Source organism: Xiphophorus couchianus, chromosome 22 (assembly GCF_001444195.1).
Source record: "Xiphophorus couchianus chromosome 22, X_couchianus-1.0, whole genome shotgun sequence".
Classification (NCBI taxonomy): domain Eukaryota; kingdom Metazoa; phylum Chordata; class Actinopteri; order Cyprinodontiformes; family Poeciliidae; genus Xiphophorus; species Xiphophorus couchianus.
This window is the reverse complement of record NC_040249.1, coordinates 9,658,868-9,682,181: the sequence shown is the minus strand read 5'-3', so window position 1 is coordinate 9,682,181 and position 23,314 is coordinate 9,658,868. Positions and strand designations below refer to the sequence as shown.

At 35.6% G+C, this 23,314-nt stretch overlaps 1 protein-coding gene across 2 annotated transcripts in view; it reads left to right on the top strand.

Moving 5' to 3' along the window:
* Positions 1–23,314, top strand: part of LOC114138396 (protocadherin-15-like) — a 175,653-nt gene that overhangs the window by 68,199 nt on the left and 84,140 nt on the right. For both annotated transcript variants that reach the window (XM_028007619.1, XM_028007618.1), the window contains 6 exons: positions 1,378–1,443; positions 16,484–16,644; positions 17,563–17,718; positions 19,551–19,670; positions 19,775–19,885; positions 21,201–21,371. In XM_028007619.1, coding sequence (XP_027863420.1) covers positions 1,378–1,443; positions 16,484–16,644; positions 17,563–17,718; positions 19,551–19,670; positions 19,775–19,885; positions 21,201–21,371 — 785 coding nt within the window. The remainder of the gene's footprint in view (positions 1–1,377; positions 1,444–16,483; positions 16,645–17,562; positions 17,719–19,550; positions 19,671–19,774; positions 19,886–21,200; positions 21,372–23,314) is intronic.

Sequence of the window (23,314 nt, the reverse complement as noted above, 5' to 3'; positions counted from 1 at the left end):
TCAGATATGGAAGCCCCTTACATAAAAGGCCATGTTTTATAAAACAGATCTTACCAGCTGTATCTTTTGCAGGTATCACTGGAGTTGAGTTTGTCAGGGACTACCAGTACAGCTTGTTTAAAAATTGTAGGGATTAGATTGGGGCACCCTAAAAGTACATCAGTGCATTTTCTGATTATGTGAACTGATCTAAACTGTGGGTTGATCATCACAGTTCCACTATATTTGATGATGTTTTGTTATCAAGCTTTTGATAAAATATCTTCAAAACTATATTTTTTTTATCCAGAAAAGGTGTATTTGTTTCATAGATAGACAAATACACCTAGTTTGTAGTACCGTTGCATTACAGCAAGGAGGTCCTGGGTTCAAATCCCTGCCTGCGGTCTTTCTGTGTGATATTTGCATGTACTCACTATGCATGCGTGGGCTCTCTAGGTACACTGGCTTCCTCCCACAGACCAAAAACATGACTGTTAGATTAATTTCTCTCTCTAAATTGTCCTTAGGTGTGAGTATGAGTGTGTTCGTGGTTGTTTGTCCTGTATGTCTCTGTCTTGCCCCCCGGTGGACTTGTACCCCATCCAAGGTTTGTCCCACCTCTCCCCCAATGACTGCTGGAGATAGGCACCCCTGCAACTCTGCAAGGATAAGCAGGTGTAGAGAATGGCTGGATAGATGTTTCATTGATAAATTTATTATAACATGTTATAAACTGAAAGGACATTTCATTACTCAGCTGTACATCAAATATTCTCAATATATATTCTAGTATAATGTGCGTTCTCATATTTAAAAATGAGCTGTCTTATCAAAGTGCACAATAACTGTGCTCCTGGTAAAGCTGTGGGCAAAAGTCTTAAAATAAATACTTGTTATAGACACTTGGCAACTCCAAAATGTCACTCTCTGCTGCACTGTTTTACTGACTATCTCCTTACTGTGTGCGGTGACATGATAAACCTGACGGTTCATTCACCCTTAGTTTGTTACAGTTCCAGTTTGGAAAATACCTAGGAACAAATTGAATCTGTGTCTCTTTAGCAAAAAAGATACTGATACCCAATTAAGATACTAAACACTCCGATCAACTTAAAAAGAAGAGCATAAATGTACACAAGAAAACCACTTCAGCTACAATATTTCATAGAAATTAAGAGGAAAAAAAAATTGTGGCAATTGTGGAAGATTAATCTCTTAAGATATTTTACACACCTTTATGAAGGGTGTCATCTTTATGTGGAAGCTATGCCAGCTATGCCGACCTCACGCATCATATTAAAATTAATATTTTACTGGAATGTTTCTTGTGGAAAAAAAAGCGGGTTGAGTTTTATGTTTGTCTTCTGATATTTCTTTCTCTCCTTCTGTATTCAGAGTGTAAGCTGTCTCGGCCGGGCCCTCCTGCAACCATAGTGACCATTGATGAGGAGAGTCCCAATGGTATGTATTTATCCACCGATGATTCACACGTATTTCTTCTTATTCATAGTTTATCAGATTACAGTAACTGCTGCTGCACTCAAGTGGAGTGGTGTGCTCTGTGAAATTGTTTCTGTGCTGCAGGGAATGTTGTTCACCTAATGTAATGCATATTAATACATGTTGTAACCAATAAACTCTGCAGGATGAATGGTGTGCACTGGCTTATAGGTGGTGACTCTTCTTAGAGGGATGTTTTTTCAGACATTGACATGTACTTGTGCTCTTCTTTTAGGCTGAAGATAAATAGGTTCTAATTCCACTAGATTCACTTACTAGGGAAACTGAGTTTGTATTTATATATGAGGACATACAGATGGTGTTTGGCATATTGAAATTTTTAGGGCTCCAGTAATGAGTTGTCTGCTCCCTCTGCAGATTGTACTTACTGTGGTGTACCTGTGCTACTTCAGTACAGGAGGCAATGAAGCACACTTCAGACATGCAGCACTTGAGTGGGTCAGATGAAACTCCTCCATTTTAGTTTTGCTCCTTCCCTTCCTTCATCTTCTTTCAGATATTTCCATTGCCTGCACCTACTTTTTACCTCCTTCTGATTTTTCTCATCTTTATTTTCCTTACATTTCTCACTCAGATTTATTTCTCCCTTTTTTTCTTTGGGTTTCAAGTGTTTACCATCAATAATTTAGGGAGCAGTAGGTGTGCACATGCAGACATGTCCTGTGGAGAGGAAGGGGAATGAGACTTCTACTTGGGGAGGAGTTATATGTTCGCTAGGGGAATAAGAAATGATTTCCCTCTAAATGGAGCAGGTGTGTGTTTGTGTCACTCAGTTCTCCCTGCAGATATTAGTACAGCAGGTTAACAGAGCTTAATGATCAGCTCTTAGTAAAGATGGCAACCGCAGCTTACAGGCAGAGTAGTTTCCACAGATGTTCAGCTTACCTGCTGTACTGTCGTTGTGAGAGCCTCTCTGTCTGGAGACAAAATTGCACACGTATGCTTTATCTATGTGTTGTTTTTATTATGAGAATTCAGATAAATCCACCCATTAGTTATTGCAGTTGCTCACTGCTCTTTGGGTCTCAGCTCCTCCTTCCCCCTCTGTGACCAAGGCTGTGATTTTTGTATTTTGATCGATCACTAAGGGAATTCGCTGGATGGAGGTAGCCAAGTCTGTATCCGAAAGCCTCTCACCCCACATGTCCAAGTGCTTTTTGAGAGGGATTTGCACTAATCTTTTTCATAAAGCTCTCATTTACCTGGGATGTGGGTCTCCTCTGGCTCCACCATGGTTTGTTTATCTTTTTGTAATGAAATGTGCCTCAGCTCGCCCACCCAGTACAGGAATGTAAAAAGAGGCAACCTGCCTTTATTGACCAAAGCAATTATGCTGTGTAATGTGTTGTGCCTTTTTTTTGTTCTGTTAAATTGACACTGTGCAAGACTGTGTATATGTATAAGTCTGTTTGACTTAATTCTCCAAGTCAGAATAGAAAGACTTACAGTTAAGCATGTGCAGGTGCATCTCAAGAAATTTGAATATATTGAATTTATTTTATCAAGTCAATTTAAAACTTGAAACAAGATGATCCTCTACAGCCTTTGGGGCCTATGCTAATCAGTACAATATAATGTTGAAAACATGAGGATGAAGCACAACAATTAGCTGGATTTTGACTTGAGATTCAACTTAGACAGTTGTGTCTAAGTTGTATGTTATATTTGAAAGCGCGTTGTGATCTTGGCGGACCGACTTGTATTATGCAAAAGGACCAAGGTATCGATTTTTTTTCCCTATATTTCCAACCAGGTTGTAAGGGGTCAATTAGAAATTTCATATATTTGGAAAAAAATGTTTCTTAGAAAATTAAACATAATACATAATACATAATACATTACACTGATGTTGGCCAACGGAAATAATGTATATGCATTGTAAAGTGCTTGTGCTTCAGACTTGTTTGGACTCATTTTGCTTACAGTCGATGCAGAACTGTTGAATGGGGTTTGCTTCACATTTACCTGTAGGCTGCAGTTATCTCTGCTGCTTCTTAGCCTTTTTTTTAAACAAATTTTTTCTTCCATTTAGCTTTCTATTAACATCTTCATGAGAACTCTTGTGAATAGCCATGTTCTTTTTACTTTGTGTCTTACCCTTCTTGTGGAAAGTGATCATGGCTGGATGCTGGACAATGTCAAGAATTTGGTTGATTTTTGCACTTATGTTGTATATTAACTAAATGTTAAGTTTTCATTACCTGAGTCATCAAAACTAACAAAAATGAATCATATCTCTGTTATTAATGAATCTATATTAATTTCACTTTTTTAAATTTAATTACTGACACAAATTCAGTTGTAATTTACTGAGATACAACTGTACAGGAATAATCGTGTAGTAGCCAGGGAAATTGGCATATACTCATAAATTATCTATTGTGCAGACAGAAATATGTATTTCATACCATGATAACAGCTTTGACATAGACAAAATAATAAGGAACAAACGAGCAAAGCTGATGATTACCAACTTTTAATTCATCAGCAATACAGGCACAGCTTTTTCTTGTCGCATCAACATGACCGATCTAAGCAAGTGGTGATGTTGTGGTATTTATGATCAGCTGTGGCTTACATCCAAAAACACATTTTACAGTGTTTACTTAGATGGGACGTTTTTAAGACTTCACATTTCATTTTTTCAAAAGTGTTTCTGTCTTTTTTCTGATCCAATATTGGATAGTTTAAATAAGCAAAATAAAGTCATTAAGAGCCACAAAGCTAAAAAAAACAAACAGTGACAGCAGAGGCCAGGGCTTAGCAACCCTTACAACTCCGAGAACCATTTTTCCCTCAGTAAGCTAAATTTGTTTGGAGTCACTAAAGCTACATGAAGCTTACTTTTACAATATATACTGTATAACCATGATGGCAGCTTTGACATAGACAAAATAAGAATGTTCTTCTTTATTTTAGGTTTTAACATATTGTAAGTCATCAAACTTTGTTGATTGAAAGTAGTGAAATAGTGTTCTTTTTTTTTTCTTTTACAAAAATGCTGACAAAAAAGTAGATTTCCACCAAGGGAGTCATTTGTGTTATTCTTTGCATAAATGTTATACATACGTATGTTCCATCAAAATGCCTTGGAAATACCGCTAAAGCCAGCATTATATTTTAAAACATTGATCAATTTGTCATTATTTTTGTTCAAAGTTATTAAGTCGTATATTCTCTGAATAAATATTCACATTTTTACTCTAAAACATCAATTTCCAACTGCAGTACCACACGTACATTTGGATTTGAAGCAAACAAGCCCACAAAGTGTTGGGTTTGTGTTCATGAAAATTCAATACCTGTGTCACTAATCTTTGTTAGCTGCTATGTATTTATTAATTGTCTGGACAGAGATATGTCTGACTGTGTTAAGGGAATTGTTCTGCCTTTAGAGATTGAAAAATCAATACCACCTTCTTTTTTATTTCAGCTTGCTGTTTTTTTTTTTATTCTGGGAAGTTTTCACTTTAGAAAAAGCAAAACCACAAGGGCACTGCAAGTCTGTTGCTCAAATCAAGCGTAACATGTTTAATTTATCTTAACCGGTACATCTGCAGACCCGCTGATAGGTGCCATACACCACATATGAAGTCTCACTCCCTTCAGGAGTTGGGATAAAAAGAACATCATTTGTATATACTCCTTTGGTGTCTTAAAGCATTTAATTGGATTCAGAAGGTTTTTTTTATCCCATTGTGATGTGGGAGTTACATATATATGGAGTGAGAGGGGGAAAATAAAGAGGGTAGGTGTATATCCTTTTATTGACAGAGAGCTTGTTACGGGAGCAAAGGGAAATCATTGTGACCATAAATTAGGATGCTGAGTTCTTGCTTTTATCTTGTCAGGGTAAATTTATGATTTGCATCAAGTGTTGTGTGAAGCATACACACATCCTCCTAGTCCTTTTCAAATTACCCAGCACCAGTTCACATAAAATCAGAACTATGCCTACCCAAGGGGCTGCAGTAAAAAGGAGGTTGATATAGCATATTTGTAGTGAGTATGCTGATAAGGGAGAACCTCTTTTAAAAAAAAACTAATATTGAAGTTAGTCTGATGAGAAAAGAATATTCATTGTCAATGACTGATGAAGGAGTTGCTATTTTGTTTTATCACTGTTGAAAAGTCCATGTAACAGATTCACATTTACTAATGCAATGACTTGCATCATCTGCCATCCATCCACCCATCAATCTGTCCATCCATGTTCTGGGTCTCCTCCTGGTGCAACTGCATTTACCACATAATGTTAGTATTTTGAATTTCACTTTGAAGCAAGTGACATCCTTCATAAATATTTAGTTATTCATCAACTTTCAAAGCTGCAGTCTGTAACTTTTACAAAAAAAAAATATTGTTTTTACATATTTGTTGAAACTGTCACTATGTCATGAATGAATGAATGAATGGTATAAGATGGACAATCTGAAAAAAATTGAGCTCCTCTGCTGTCTCCCATGCTAACTAGAAACAACCAATCAGAGCCAGGAGGAGAGTCTCGACACTGTCAATCGCCCTCCGTGTGGAGTTGACAATCATAAACCTTGATCAGCAAAGTTAGAGCTAAGCTTGTGAAAAAATCTTGATACATTTTTAGCATGGTGTCATTAAATAAGCTCTTTTGTAATAAACCAAAACTGCCAGCATAAGTTTTTAGATGCACTTTAAAAAGATTTACGTGAGCTACTATCTCAAAGTTCTCTACAACAAGACGGTAAACTGCATATAAACATGTGGTAGTTAATGAGATTGGCAAGACTCAGGATTTATACATGCGCTTTGTTCATTATTATCCGATTAACCCATAAAGACCTACAATGCCTTCTAAGCATATGTTGCAGTTTGTCTTAATGTCTTGCATTCTGTAGCGGGGATAATATTTCGACAACTCACTCCTAGCATATCAAATGCTCTTTCTTCTTGTAAGGCTAGTAGAATGCTATAAACTATTATTGTCAAAACATGCCAATGTCATTCAAGTAAGAGAGATATGTTTTGATCTTTATATGTATCGAAATGGCTTAAAGAAAATAGCTACTCAAAGAAAAACCTCAAAATATCTACAATCAGAACAAAAACTAAAACTTAAACAAATGAACAACAAGCCTGTTCAAGGACTTAGAGTTATGTTGCCACCACACATAGTGCATAGTACATGCAGGGGATAAATATAGCACTAATTTATCTGGACTAATTTATGTTGCTTTGCAGTGAAGGACTTCAAATTGCTTTCCAAGGCTGATATCTAGCAAAAGTTGCTTCAGAGCTGATGGCATTTTTATTAAGTCCTGATGCGTAAAACTGTCAACTTGGCAGACAGTCAACTTTCTTTTTCCATGACTGTAGATGCACCTGTACTGAGCTAAGTCTGGATCCTATTCAGAGAGAGAATATCCAACAAATAAAGAGTTCTCATAAGCTTTAGATAAAATCTTCAGTTTAATAAATCATTGATCATTAAAATATATATTAATCTGTTACCTACAGAGTAAGTAGTACTGCCTGGACTGCAGGCCTGTCTGATGTAGCCTGAGTCTGTGCTTGTTTATGTTCAACTGTGGTTTCATTGAGTTAAAGACTGATGCGTCACCAGGAATTTGCTGTAGTATATGGATTTTACTTTTTTTAAAAACTTTTCTGCAGATGTCTGATTGAAGTTGCAACACTTTCTCAGTGGTCTTTGGTCTGTTTTAAACTTATAAATCTACAATTTGCCGGCTTATTAGTCATCAATATATAAGTTGGATTAGTGTATACATGCTTCTTGTGAATTAGAGACAAAAGACTGGTTTATTGCTCAGTTTGATATAACGGGAGAGTACATGTTTTACATGTACAACAATACATTTTTTAATCTAAAAAACACGGAACTTACCATAACCGCTATTACTTATATTTCTGCATGTTTTAAATAGGATTCCATGAAGTGTTGGGGCTGTTTCTTTCTCTGGATGTGAACAGCATGTTTTACATCTTAATGTGCATTTATAGGCAGCAATTACAGTATATTGTGGAGATCAACAGAGAGCATAATTACCTCTGTTTATGTTGTAAATCACTTGTTGTTTATCCTCATTATCCCTTTAAAACAGGCCGTCCATGTGTTACAATGCACTGCATTATTATCTGCATGAGAATACTTGGATTTTTGGGAGTATAAATAGGAATGCAAAAAAGTGGCTTTTCAGATGTAAATCTTATCCGTCTCAAAATGCTTAATCTAATTTAATGTTTATGTGTGATCAAGGATTCAGAAAATCACAATATGCTACATAAATGGTCTGCACTATGTTCACTGGGCAATATTGTTGTTCTCTTAGCAGATTTTTCTTGTATCATTGGCAGGAGATGGCAATGGATATTTTATGAGTGGTGCTGCCAGTGTGAGCTCACCGCTCTTACTATCTTATTCAATTGGTTTCTCCCAGAATATAGTAGGACTGTCATGTTAGATTAATAGTGTCATAATAGCGTATGCTTTTTTTATTCACGTCTCTCTTAGGGAATCCTGGTTTTGTTTTACTGGAGCCTCCCTTTCCTTGTACGTGAAGAGACTGCAGAGCAGAAAGATGGCTCAGGCTTTCTCTACTCTGCACTGTGTCACAGACCAACTGAAAAACTGAAATCCTTCCTCACTCAGCTTTTAACCTTGAAAGAAGAATCAGAAAACAAGTTAATATCCTCGAAACATACAGTTTGTTAGATTTTTGATTTACTACTGATTTGTTGTAGAAATATTAGTTAAATTCTCAATGAATGCATGTATTGTGTGTGAAATTCAGGCATCATTTGTATTTCAAAACTATTTTTTTTATTTAACTGGTATTCCATTGCTAATCAAAACACATTCAATTGTATTAGTTTATAGAAATCGCAGCTTGCTTTGTTTTGGTTCTGGTTCTCTGAAGTCCTGACGGCCAGTTTGTACTTAACATGCAACTCAAAAATGTATTTTGGTTTATAAAACATGTGTTTTATAAATAATTTATAGACCAATTACAATATTTTTAAATATATTCTCTGATACACATGGATAAATACTGATACTATTTAGGGAGTGGCATGATGTAATCCATTTTCATGGTGTTTTTTTGGAATCTAAAGAGTCTGGCTGAAATGTATATAATTCTATTCTACACAGGTTGCATGACTTGACTCAGGGTCAACTGGATCACTCCTGATTTATCTGTCACTCTTCGTTAGATGCTTCCTTCACAAAAATCTATCCATTGCCCAAATCTGTCTAATGATGTTCAAGGACTAATGATGCTTATCTCCAGTGGAGGTTAGGGTTAGAGAGGGCTATGTCTTTCACACCAGAAAACATACAAACAAAATATATATTTTTGCTCTCAATTTAATTGCCATTGTGGTGAGATACTTATGAAGGTTTTAGGTATGTTGTAAAAATACTTAGAACTTTGTGGCACACACGAAGCTCAAAAAAGTAGATTTTACAAGACAACCTCTTTAAAACATGAGTCTGATGTAATTTAAATTTTACCTTTAATTGTCTGCACGTACAGAACAAGCCATATACAGCCGTCTTAAAAGCTGTGGCACTTCGATCCGACAGAGTGAAAACTTTTTCCCATATCAGTGGTATTGAAGATGTAGTAGTTCTAGTGTACATTAGCTCTCAACTATGATGTGTCAAAGATGTCATGCAACTTGATTAAGTAAATAAGTATGTCTGACATTTGGAAATCAAGTGTGTAGTCTTGTCAAATTTACCAGCAGATGGTATAACCACCTTCTTACATTGATTCAGTTGCAGGTAAAAATGGCGGTGATTCATAAATAGGATTTATTCATAGAATCCTGGTTGGTGGTTCACTGGTTAGGGGCTTATTGTTGTGTGCATTCATCTTTCTTCATCTCTGTGTTCTCCCTTTTTTTAATCTAGTTACAAATGAGGGCGGAAGGCGCAGGCAGGTGATGCCTTCTGTTCGTGAGTGAGGGTTTTCCACAAAGCAGATTACACTTGTGTTTGGATTGCGGTTGTGGTTAAGGTCGTAAATTAGATTCTGCATGCACAGCAGTAACCCCGTTGCCACAAAATCAGTGTTTTGTAACTGATTCACTCGCCACCCGCCCATGGTGTCTTTTGCCATATATCCGGATTAAGTCTGAAATACTCATAAGTATACCATGACACGGTGTCACCTAAGCGCAAAGAGAGTGATTCTTTGGATATTTGAGCACAAGTAGCAGTGTTATCTCTTATGTCTTCATAAAGCTCGCTTTGCTCAACAAGTTTCTATTAATGTCTTGGCAATATTAAGAATATTTTAAATTAAGCTGTGCCTTTTTTTCCTCTTTGAGCAAGCTGTGTTTTTGAATTTTTTGTATTATTACTCTTGCTGTATAACTGCAAATATACAGCTATTTTGTTGAAAAAATATTTTTCATTTTGTCCACACTGAACCGTGACTATATAGGTTTAGACAGAATCTTTTGTCATATATTTTATAGTAGTTACAGACTGGAAATTAATTGAGCCAGATCTTTAAAAGCCAATTCTTTTTGTTGCAATAAAAATAAAATGGCATTTCTTTACTCTGTAGTAGTTTTGCTATTCCCAGGAATATTTGTTGCTTGATAACATGCAAAAACACATTTAAAACAATTTTTTTTTCTGGGGGTCTCATATTATTTGCACAAGTATGTGCTTAAAAAATATGACCGCTGTATCACTCTTTTGCTATCCGTCTTAGCAAAACCTTATTTATTATTAATGAAACCTCAGTTGATTATAAATTAGAACCTTAAATAAGATATGAAGGTTTATTCTTGAAATCTGAGCTTTGGAGAAATATTATTTCTTATGCAGATATTCATTAACAGATGCTGATTCAAGATGAACTATTTTTTTAATAGTAATTTGCTCAGTTCTCAAGAAACAAAACAAACAAAAAAATATTGCACCAGTTCCAAACAGCTGGGTTAGTATTTTAGAAATAGCAATTAAAACAACTTTTCAGTTCATCCCAGTACTCTCCTAAACTAGGTCTGTATTAAGTCTGGACAAAATGAATGTTTTCTCTTCCAAGACTACATGTTTACTGGTTGAGGGTTTTGGCCTGTTTAAATGGCTTTAAGATTTTAGGGTAAATTTGCTGATCTACCAAAAGTGTCTGTAAACCTTGGATACTTTGCATGTAGATGACTTGCTTTTCTTTTCTCTCTTTCTCTCTTGAAACTCTCATACAGTAGCTTGCAGAAGTATTCATACCCCTTGAACTTTTCCATATTTTGTCACATTACAACCACAAACGTGCACATATTCCATTGGAAGGTAATGTGAAAAAAAGTGGTATTGTGGAGTGGAAAGAAAATGATTCAAAACATTTTATGCAAATAAAAAAACTGAAAAGTGCAGTGTGCAAAAGTATTCAGTCCCTGTGAGACTATCCTTTGTGTAACCACCTTTTGCTGCAATTACAGTTGCAAGTCCTTTGGTGTGTGTCTCTTCAGCAATGACTTTTTGTAACTTACACTCCTTGTGGAGAGTTTCATTAAAATGTCAAGTCTGCACTTTTCCCCGTGATTTAGGCCACACCATGCCTCTCTGTATTAAGATTTAGTGATGGTACATCCTTAAAGAAATACCAAATTAATAAGTGTTTGTCATTAATTAATCTTGACTATTCATATTTATTTTCATCAAACATCAATTTGACACAATAAGTACATGCGATGCTTCTGAAGGCTCATAAACCAGCAGCTTTACACTTTGCACTCTCCTAAATCAGTACCTACTGTATGTCTGGAAAAACTGAAAAAAAGGAAAGTTATTTCACAGAATAGGATTTCTGTCATTTAGTCCTATATTTAGAAGTATTCTGGCTCTCTTTGTGCCACACGTTTTAGTCATTTTACACCATCTACACTTGGTGTATTTTATGGAGATCTACCATTCAGTCTTAATCAAAGCCAGTAACAAAAAAGTGAAAAACTAGTAGAGTAACATTTTGAGATAACCTTCACCTTTGAGGATTTAAAAGTTAGGCCTCTATTTTTCACAATCAGAGGTGACGTTTACTCACCAAAGCAGAGTTCAATGTACTTCCACCCTGTTATCAGCGCTGTTTAATCACATAACCCATTCCTTTAATGCTCCTCACCTGCTCCCCTCCATTGACACGTGAGCACTACTAGTCCGCAGATCATTATGTACTTCATTTACTTGCAATTGGACATTTAACATTTACTAATTAAAATACACAAATGCATGTAGATTTGCATTCCACAGTGTGTTTAAATGCATTATTTTTGAACATGTCATTTTGTCTGTGATTAAATAATCAATATCAGCATTTTAAAAAACCCAATCTTTTAAAAAAAAAGTAAATGCTTGTAAAGTATGACTACATGTGCAACGAATATAAATCTTGTCCAAAAAGTAAAGCGATTTCTGCTTGGTCAGTTTCACTTTTCTTCTATCTAAGCTTTTTAGAATTAGATCTGGTGCTGTTGGAAGACCAGTTTATTTCCCCTTACACTGAGCAGTTTTGTAATATCAACACATCCCTGAGATGAGCAGTAGAGTTGAATCTGTGACTTGTGGGTTTGCCTAATCCTCTCTGCCAATGCCTCACAGCTTTTTGTGAAAGTAGTTTGCTGGCGTGGGATAGATTCTCCCTCAGTAAAAGCAAGACCTGTTAGTGTTGAAGGCAGACTCTATGCATTAAGATATCAAGATCACATTCTGCATCTAGTGCCAACCTTTTATCTTCACAGTCTTTGACTAAACTTAACAGGATTTCCAACAGTAAAAGACTTAATGTCAAGGAGCATTTTTGTCTTAAAAATAAATAAATAAATGAATTAACCAAACACAATTTTAACCTTGAGATTTTACCCTAACTTTGGCAGTTTATATTCATATTTGTATAAATATATATTTTATTTTTAATTTAAAATATTCATAAAAAGTGTTTTGACATTTTTCTGATTATCTATGTCATAAGTACAGCAGCTATACCTTCAAATATTGCTGACTGACAGCTTTTTCAATGTTGCATGATCAGTATTGGAATACTGAAATAAGTATGCAATTACATGTGACAATATGGCAAGTGGTAAGATGGCAACAATATTACATCTTTCCTCATTTGGTTAAACAGAATTCAAAATTCCTATTTTAGTATTGCTTCCCAGGTCCCTTGGCAGCTGGTGCAAGTTTGTATTGTTAATGTTTGTTTGAGTGCATGCCTGAGGAACAGCAGTCACACATGACTTAGAGAAAGGGAACTTAATTAAATGTGTCTTAAGTAAAATTAAGCAATTAAACACAAACTTTTCTGAGTCATTTGCCCTCTCGACTGACGAACAAACTTACATTTCCATACCTGCAGGTCGAACAGCACATTAAGTGAGTACACAGATTTTCCTTCAAGTATGTCATGTGTACTTCATTAATTTGTTCTTTCTTATTCATTTTAGTCTTATTGGTTCATTTATACAGTGAAGCAAGACCTTCACTGAAATTACCTTATATTTTTTTAGTGTAAAGGTATTATTTTTTTCCTGTTTTTTCTTTTCTTTATCTCTACTTTTATATTTTTATAACTGTTTAATTCTAGAATTATTGAACAATAAGCCCAATAACATGCGTCTGACTAGTGGCAGACTGAGAGAAAACACATTTGATGTTCTTTCTTGTGACACAGAGACCCTTTCATGTATTCGATTTAAACCTCTTTTAAACAAAACTCCATCCTACGTACTGATTTTTTAATTATAATTATTCTTTCATTGCTCTGAAACTGAAAGTGGTTCTCCATTTTTTTTTCTTTTTCTGGTGCAGTTATGGGTGGATGCCGCAAATAATAATATTTGGATATATGTAAGCCATCTGTGCTGTCTTTTTGGGTTGTAGACTCTGTGAAATCCAGATCAGAGAATTGCTCTAACTATTAATGGAACTGGCTGGGTATCAGGCAACTAAAAGGGTTTTACTTATTTACAAGTACAATAAAAGCAGCACATAGGACGGAGCCATGTTTGACAAGAGAACGCCTAACAACAGACTAGGATGAGGACAACAGAGATAGGATGTAGCCAAACTGTGGTAGAATTGCCTGTCAAAGCAGGTAAACTGTTGTTCAATTAACTTGAGAAATAAGAGGTTCTCTCCCTTCCTTTGTAATAGCAACCTTCTAAATTACAACCTTAGACTTTGGGAGAAAAAAAGATGTAGTTTTGCTCTTGAGCTACTGAGGCAGTCATATTTATGTAAAGCTGCGTTTCAGATTAATGAACTTGCAACATGGGGCGCTTTTGACTTTTAAATTAAATTTTCAGAAGAACCATTTTTCAGATACAGTTGAGTCCAAGTGATAAAGATAATTACTGGTTCTTGCAATCACAACATGCAGAGATGCATCACATCTTGACTACTTGAAACAAGGAGCTCTGTCATTAATAAAAGCATAAAAATGCAGTCGTGGGATTTTAAATTACAATGTGGGAGCGTCCATCACACCACCATCTGTGCTCCTTCTTGAGGATCTGAGTCAGAGTGACTAATGACTTGATGGTTAGACCTGCTTTATGAAATTATGAAGCACAAGATGTTAAAGTCTGTAATTAAAAAAACACATTAAAACAACAGCATCCTCTGTTTTACATGCAATAGATTAGTTCAGCCTGTGGGGCCTTAGTTTGTGTTTTTTTTAAGGTTCCGATTGTAAGCTTAAACATAATTTTAGATCTTAGTGCATATATCCAAGTGTTTGTTCGCACAAATAGCAAATCAGCCAATCATATGGTAGTAACTCAATATATTTAAGCATTTGAGTATGGTGGATGTGACTTGATGATGATCAAACCGAGCTAGAGCATGGTCAAAAGAATCACTAAAATGATTTGGAATGTGGTTTTGTTGCTGGTGCCAGCTGGGTAGACTAAATATTTCAAAAACTGCTGATCTACTGGGATTCTCATGCACAACCATCTCTGAGAATGTTCGTAAAAGTATGCAGAATATCATCTTTGAGCTCACAAAAACTTGAACTGTGAAGGATTACCACAAATTGAATTTTCAAAGTGTTACCTGGTCCAGTGGGTCAATTTTATCCATTTTCAGATGGTAGTGTTATAATTTGGTATAAAAGTATTAACATGCTCTGACTTGAATTGACGTTTTATGGTGTTATAGCTTTTTCCTTGTGGCCATTAGTACCATACAAACTGATTTTTTAAACACCATACCAGACGCTATGGCCTGTCTGAGTATTACTGCAGAATATGCCCATCCTTTTGACAAGAGTGAGTCCATCATCTGATGTCTACTTCTAGCAAAATAATACATTATAAAATGGGGCTTTTGCAATTCCTTAAAGGATTTGACTACCTTGATTATAAAAATTTCTCAGGGCAAATTCTCTGCCTCAAAGCTTCATTGAATAATGTTTTACTACTTAGCACACTGTGTTTCACCCAGGTGATCATTTATGTTGTGCAATGTTCTCACTTCCACCTGAGTTATTGACAAATGCTAGGTGCTAATAGCATTGCGTCCGACTTTTAAGTTCGGTCTGGTCCGATTTTATTAATTGATGATAATGTCCGGGATTTCATTGTTTGCAGTGGACAAATGGGCATTCTTAAAATGACTGGATGCTTAGCATATGTGATCAGTGCATGTTGAGGACTCAAACAGCAACAAGACAAATTATATTTTTTATTTAGCCCGACTGAAATGACCTCAACAAAAAGAGAATTGATTGATGCACAATGTACTGTAGAATGATAATTTTAATAACAAAGAAGTTAGAGACACATCAAAAAACCACTGGGGAAGCAGGACAGGAGTAAAAGTTGAATCCAGCAGTGAGAGAAAGAAACCAAGAAAGTTAAATACTGTGGGGATGTGATGAGTAACATAAAAATCAGTCATGAAAGTAGTGAACTGAGGAAAGGATGAAGAGTGAATACAGGAGAAACTTAATGGAAATTTAGAGGGTCTTACTAACAAAACGCTATAAGGACAAATAGAAGCCGAAGAGTCTAAACCACAATATGAAGAACAGGAAACAAAAAAGAACTAAGAAACCGAGAGATAATCAAAACACAAACAGCTGTGGACAAGCTTTTTATATTTAAGTTATACTGAAAGAAGACTTTCGCTATACCATCCCTCTGTTTACACATGCCATTAAATTTTCATTGAGGTACTGCTGGAAGTCAGTTGGAATATAACTTCTAAATTTGGTATTTTCAGTTGCACTTTATTAACCTGAATTCAGTGTGTAAATAAAATAACTCACGACTTGAATGAGAAGAGCCAGGGAAAATTTACTGTAAGCTGATAAAGTTTTGAGTTTTTCCTATGTAAACAAAAAAGCCTACAAACATTGGTAATTAATTAATTCTAAGTGTATAATGTAAAAACAAAAAATTGCAACGTCTTCTAGTACTTGAAAGACATATGATCTTCATATGATTGGCCAATCGCTGAACGATCACATGAGATAAATCTTAATATTCGTCCTCAAGGTTTTCTTTGCAAAGTTTACCAAAAGGTTGTACAATCGGTTGTTTTCATTTTTGGAAATGTTACAGTGATAAAATATAACACATAAAATGCTGCCACTTTTCTAGTTAAAAATGGTTGTACATGCACACTTAAAAGCACCTGACAGAAGTGTTGTTAAATTTTCCAGTGTTGCCACATACTTGTCTTTAAGGAGTGATTTCTCCAAAGAGTGGAACTATGTTATTATATAATACTAATTATGATTGAATTTGATTTTGTTGTATTGGTTTGATTATATGTATTTGGCTTTTTTGTGTTGTAAAGAGCATTGAGATGACATTTGTTGTGACTTCGGGCTATATAAATAAACTGAAATGAACTGCATTGTCATTAGTGTCCTGCTGACATATTCACTGATCAACAGGTCCTCAAATAAAATGACAAAAGTAAAGTGTCTTGCATTAAATGGATACATTTCTGTGTGAACAGGTACGGTTTTGGTGGAAAACATGCAAATCAATGGCAGGGCCCAGGACCCAGGCAGAACCATCTCTCTGACTCTACTTGACAACTATGATTACTGGGTTATACTGGAACCATCACGGCAGAGACTTTACCTCAACAGCACCGGGCGCATTCTGGACAGAGATGTGAGTACAGGAGAGGTTAAAATTTGTCAAGACACTTTTAAGCAAAAACATTTCATTTCTGAGACGTACACGTTTTCATTTACCTTTTTAATCTGCTTAGAACAATAATAGTCATTTTCAGTTCTTAAATTGGACAGTTTATTATTTATTATTGGTCTTTATTGCATTTCGCTGCTGTTTATTTTTGCAGTAAGTCATAAATTATTTTACAACAGAATTAGGAGTAATTGAGAGCATTTTCTGCCTAGAATTAGATAATTACTGTAATAGGTTTACAGTCATTTGACGACTCCATGCAGACCAATATCCATACCTGCATCTTGGATAATATGCTTGGTTAATCTTTCGTTGGTGCACATAAAAAAATGCTGTTCACATAGATCAGGCTGAATGGTGCAGTTTAGAATGTGAGAGATGGAAGCAAAGCAGTTAGCACATTAAAGACCATTTTAAGGCTAGTGGTTAGATTAAATGCACTAAGTGCAGTGAGGTGGATTTTATGTTATGCTATTGATGGGAACGCTCAGAAAGATCAATTGGAGAAATTACAACACACACTACACTACAAATGAAGAGGTTAGGTTGAGATATAACTTGATGCTTTAATTAAAGGGCACATTAACCTCTGTTGCTAAGTTTACATTATGACTGACAAATACTGTTGTTAATATAACAGGCTAGTGCTTTCTATTTACATCCTAACAGAACATCATTTTTACCAGAAATATTTTAAAATAATTTGGGACTCTCAGTGGTCTCTTCTGCATTCTAGAGATGTGCTTTGTGTTTAGACAGTTAACAATCTAAGAAAATATGATAATATTTTCTCATGAAATAAATTTTCTTGCCAAGAACAACAAATTAGATCAGTGCAACGACTAAATTTTTTTTTTTTTGTCTTTCTTTCCTGTCTTGCAGCCACCTAATTACATCACAACGATTGTGGTTCAGGTCCAATGCACCAATGAGCTGGTTGGTACGGTTATTTTACACGAAGTTCGAATTGTTGTGAGGGACAAGAATGACAACAGCCCCCAGTTTCAGCAGCCACGCTACTATGTTTCAATAAATGAGGTAACGGAGCAGTTCTTGCTCTGCATGCATAGACATATTTCAATAAACCTAAATAAATAAACAAAACAATATGCACAAATATAGTGAACCAATTTTGCTTTAACATCTGTCCAATAAATTTGTTTCAGCTCAGTCATGGAGTTCTTGAAAAGGATCCAGGAATATACTACTGTCATTTATATTGCCGTTGGCCAGAATTTTCTTTTTCATTTTTTTGAGTTTGTCAGAGAATTTTAAATTCCAACATACACTGAGTGCTTCTTACCTTAACCCGCTGGTGTCAATTGATTATTGAATAGAGAGATGTCAAGTATGAAGAAACAAAATTCTACATAAAAATCCAACAACAGACTCAAATCCTTTTGGTTTCCTTTAAAATATAAACATTTTATTAATCTGCATGGATACAGATGGATCCCAATGAACTGGGTAGCCATTCGAAAGTTGATTTATTTCTATATACACTTACTATATACAAAGTGTAAATTGTTTATATTGTATGGACCAATAAGATAATCATGGTACACATCTCATCAAAAATACAAAATACAGTTTCTCACAAATTGTCAGTGTTATGCAAGACAAACGAAAACAAATATCCGTATATACGGAAATATCACGTTGTGGCCACGTTATGGCTTACACTGCTATGGGGAAGACTGCTGGCTCAACAATTGTCCAGCAAACTGTCATTGAAACCCTCCAAGAAAAGTAAGGTAGAAAAGGTGGTTGCTAAAATGTTCACAGAGTTATATGTAAAGAGAAAGTTAAATGGAAGAAAGAAACTGTGGTTTAAAAAAAAGAGTTTTTGTTTCAAGATGATTGTGGCGCCCACACTAACAAAAAAAAAATTCAACCAAATTTTGAGTCTTTAACACTTACAGTAGTAGTATGGAATTTTCTTCACAAAATTTTGTTTCCTTTGGACCTCAAGTAATTTTTTTAACTTAACATGGGGTTTTATTAGAAATAAAAACAATAATAATAATAATAATAATAATAATAATAATAATAATAATAATAATAATAATTATTATTATTATTATTATTATTTCTTTTTAAATTGAGAAATAAATTAACTTCTGATAATATTCTAATTCATGGAGATGCACCTGTGTTCATATGATTTTTTTTAGCTCATTTCCTTTCATGCAAATAATTGTATTTTTTTTCTAGTTTTGGTTATGGACAAGTTGCTATTAGCAAATAATTTTGCACATTAGCGACGTGCACTACAGGAGCTTCTTCTCATATTGTAAATATGTATGTTCTACTAGCAGTACTTTTTCAGTACATTTTGACCTGCTGATATAACTAGTAGTTAGAAAGTGAATCTTTAGTCTTTGAAGTTATGTTTTTGAGATCAAATATAGCTCCCTGCAGAGCTCTGCAGTTGTTACTCCTCACAGTGCTTTCAGTGCTTTTGTGCATTGCAAGTTCAAAATTTCTGTCACACTTTGTTAATGTTGCCATCTGCAGCTACCCCAACAGTATAGTGAGTCATTCTACATTGCTGTCAACTTCCCTGAACAACATTTCTTGCCTGCTGCCTGGTCCTGTGGACTTTGCTCAGGGCTCTGGGGAACAGCAGTGGTTCTCATACTTAGGTTTTGTTATTCTGTCAGTGGCGCACGAAAGCCTTCAGACTGCTGCTGACTGCTACATTTCCCTTTTTTATTTTTATTTTTCTGTATTAATGGGATAGAGTGGCAATAGTGCTGGTTGAATAAGATAGCTCTCTCCTGTAAGCTCATGTTCTGCCCAGAGGAAGCTTCATGAGGTGATTTTTATTCTTTTCCTTCTCTCCCACTTTTTTTTATTTTTTTTTTCAGCTCACGCCAGTTGGAACTACCATTTTCAGCGGCTTTTCAGGAAATAATGGTGCGACAGACATTGATGACGGGCCCAATGGACAAATAGAATACAGCATCCTTTACAATCCCAATGATCCGGTATATGGACAAGTTAGAGCAGATTAAGGACCTTTTAAGCTGCTGTAATTTCATCAGAATTTCTGATTTATCACCCTACTTTGCTTTCTTTTTTTCATTTTAAGGTATCTAACAACACAGTAAGGGTTGGGAACACACTTTCAGGAATTATTCTCCTGGCTGGGAGGCTAAACTACGAGGACAAAACTCGCTACCTGGTATTGGTCCGAGCCAGTGTAAGTGAACTAACCTTTATGCTTACAGGTATTTTTGAATACAATTGTTTTATAATATTCAAGATGTCTTCCTCAGCTTTGGCTGACTGGTGCATCTCAATAAATTAGAATATATTCAAAAAGTGCATTTCAATTGTTTAGCTCAAGTTTTTGAGCAGTGATTGACATTCTTCATAAGAAGGGTGAGCTGCAAAAGACCATCGCTAATGAAGCTGGCTATTGGTGTAGCAGAGATATTAATTGGTGGAAGAAAAAAGTGTGGTCATGATGTTTTCTCTTACTTTATTTTTATGCACTTCTTTGTTTGACTTCAAAGAAATGTAGAAATGTTTGCGGCTGCAAAACCAAGATGCAACCTGAAAAGTTATTTTTGTATCCCGTTATCCCCATATTGATAATATTCAACAGCTCTTTTCAGTTTTCACCTCATTAAATCACTCAGAAACAAGCGATGAAGAGGATGATACACTATGTGTGAAAACATTATGCAGTAATTGTGTTACGGTCAATCAATACACCCATTGTGCAACATTGTGGTCATCTTATATTCTCATAGTAATAGTAACAAGCCCGGTCATTTAGTTCAGCAACAAACTGAACACATTGGTTTCTGTCTTGCAGCTGGAACAATATCTATTGGAATGGGACCTTATTCCCATCTTTGACTTCTGAGGGAGACAGAAAGCATCATTATACTTTCCTTACGCTTTATGCTCATCAATATTTTCAGAAGAATGGATAGCTGCTCAGCCCCACTGATATTAATTTAGCATTCAGCCACTTTTACATGTCTCTCTTCTTAGCTGGCAATGGTTACCTGACTAAACTGTTGAATTTGACATGTACTTGTCAAATTACAGAATGCAAGGAAGTAATATGATCAATCTTTGCTCCACTTGTGTCAAGGGTTCATTTATAGTGAAAAGGTAAATCTTTGAAAAGCTGTGCTGATTAGTCTTTTTTTTTAACTCCTGCTGCAAAGCAGATTTATTTCAACAGGGAAGCTTCCTTGAGAACAGCTCTGTTCCTGGATGTTTTCTCTGAGTTGTTTTCCTCAACAAAATGTTTGACAGACTATGAGCAATGATATCATTGTTGAAATGTAAGTTTTACATAATAACATCACTCAACCACGCCAAGCTTGGCACCATTTGACCTCACATTTCTTCACAAACGACCCCCATAGAGCAAAGCAGAACACGGCATTAGCTTGAAGTGGATTGGGCAGAAGATGATGAACAATGGATTATTTTTGTATGTTAAAGGATTGTTTGGATCAATGTCGAGGAGTTAATTTCTATTTTTTCCCCACCAGGACCGTGCTCCTTACCCACCAAACAGACTCACCGCTACCACAACTCTGACTGTGGATATCTTAGATGGAGATGACCTGGGTCCCATGTTTCTGCCTTGCATTTTGGTGAACAACACCCGTGACTGCAACCCACTCACCTATCGTGCTGCTATCCCTGAATTTACTGAACCGGTGAGAAGAAGACAGAGACACAACTGTCATCACCTTCAAATTTAGTCTACTTGGGTATCTCTCATTATGCACCTTTCAGGTTCCCTAATTGTCAACACATATCCTCTTGTGTCACCTCAGTTGGAGTGGAGGATTGGTTTATTGGTTTTGGCCACAGAATTTCTATTTAAGGGAGAATTTTTGGACAGTTTTACCAAGGCAAGGAAGCTAAAACCCTAGAAACACGGTAGACTAAATTAGAAGACATTTTCAAGTGAGAAAGAAGAGAAGGAATAGATGTTAAATAAAATTACCCCTAATATTGAAGAATATTGATCAATGAACCCCTGTTCCACTTTTTTATTATTATTGTCGATTTTAAGAATGTTGACATTTCCTCCCATGTAATGTTATTTTTACTTCAAATCTATATAGGAGTTGTAGGTTCATGCTGATAGATGTTAAAGACACTGTTACCTTTTGACATACATACAGTATTCATATGCATGCTGGAATATACTCCCTAGCTAACTGGTCCATCAGTGTATTGAAGCCAATCATCTTTGTTAAGCACCCAGAACAGGTTCTTGATTTCTTTGGAGCATGTAAGATGAGTGACCAACGCAAGCTTTGCAGTTCTCATTCAAATTTTATTTCAGTCTCCTCTCCGTTCTGTTGTAATCGTTATACTAACATGTCTGTCCACTGGGGGATTTGTCTTCTCGTAATTGATGAGTGAATACAATTAATCACAATGGGGAGACAGGCAATATTAAGTTGATCCGTATTTATTTTTTGTCCTGGGGGGATACAGTGTGGGCTGTGGAGTCCCCTGGATAATGACTGCTGGAGGAGGGTATTATAGCTAATCATCATTGTGCAGAGCTAGGGGGATTTGATTTAGTACACCTCCATACATTGTAAAAGCGAGAGGGCTGATTGGTGAGGGGTGTAAGGATTACTCCAGAGCTGAAAGATATAAATATACCCCCTCAGGGAGGAGGTCTTTTACCACAGAGCTCCTTGCCTTGTCTCTGTCTGCTAAGGAGGTTCGTCACAGGCTTTTTTTTTTTATGCTTGCACATACTGTAGCAGCAACATGGAGGCATTTCACATGAGGAGAGAAATTCTTTAATGCAGAGTACTCAACATTTTTTCTCTTAACCATATGTTAGTGCATTAGTGCGGAGGTGGAACTGCAGTAAATATGTGCTTAGCTGTATGCAGGAGCAGGGGAAGTAGCCAAAATCATTATAACATAATATCCTTGATGTACATTACTGTTAGGCACATTGAGGAATGTGGTGATGAGAAACTGCTCCAAAAGTGTTGTATGACATTGCAGATAATCAACTTATCTGGTTGATTATTACTGCCAAAAATAAAACCAACATTGACTTATGTTTGAGGTTATCAGAATTTTCTCACCAATTTATTTTCTTTTTGTTTTTTTAATCTCATCTTTTAGATTGATTAATCTGTAAGAGTAATCAACCAAAGAGTAATACATTCAACAACTTCAGTTCTACGCTGGGGCAAAAGTCAGATTCAAAGTGAAACTTTTCTCAGTCACTGTGTCCATACTGAAGAGTGCCACTATCAAGGTTACCTGGTTGTGCTTATGATGTGCCCAATAACCTGGAAAGATTTTTTTCATTTATTTATTTACATGGTACTGCATAGAAATTTTTTTAAGGGCCCAATGATGACAAACTACTTGCAGAGGTATTGTACATTTACTTTTTAATTATCTTTATTTATTTAACGTTTAAGTAAATTGTAGACACATTTAAATGAAAATGTCCATTCAACCAATAATTTATTTCTTTAATAAAAAATTAAAAGGTATCTCAATTTAAAAAAACAAAACAAACAACAGCAAAAAACATATAAAACCTCTACATTTGAATAAAAATGGCACACTTTAACCCCTTTACTGTCATAATAACACCAGTCTGTTTGGT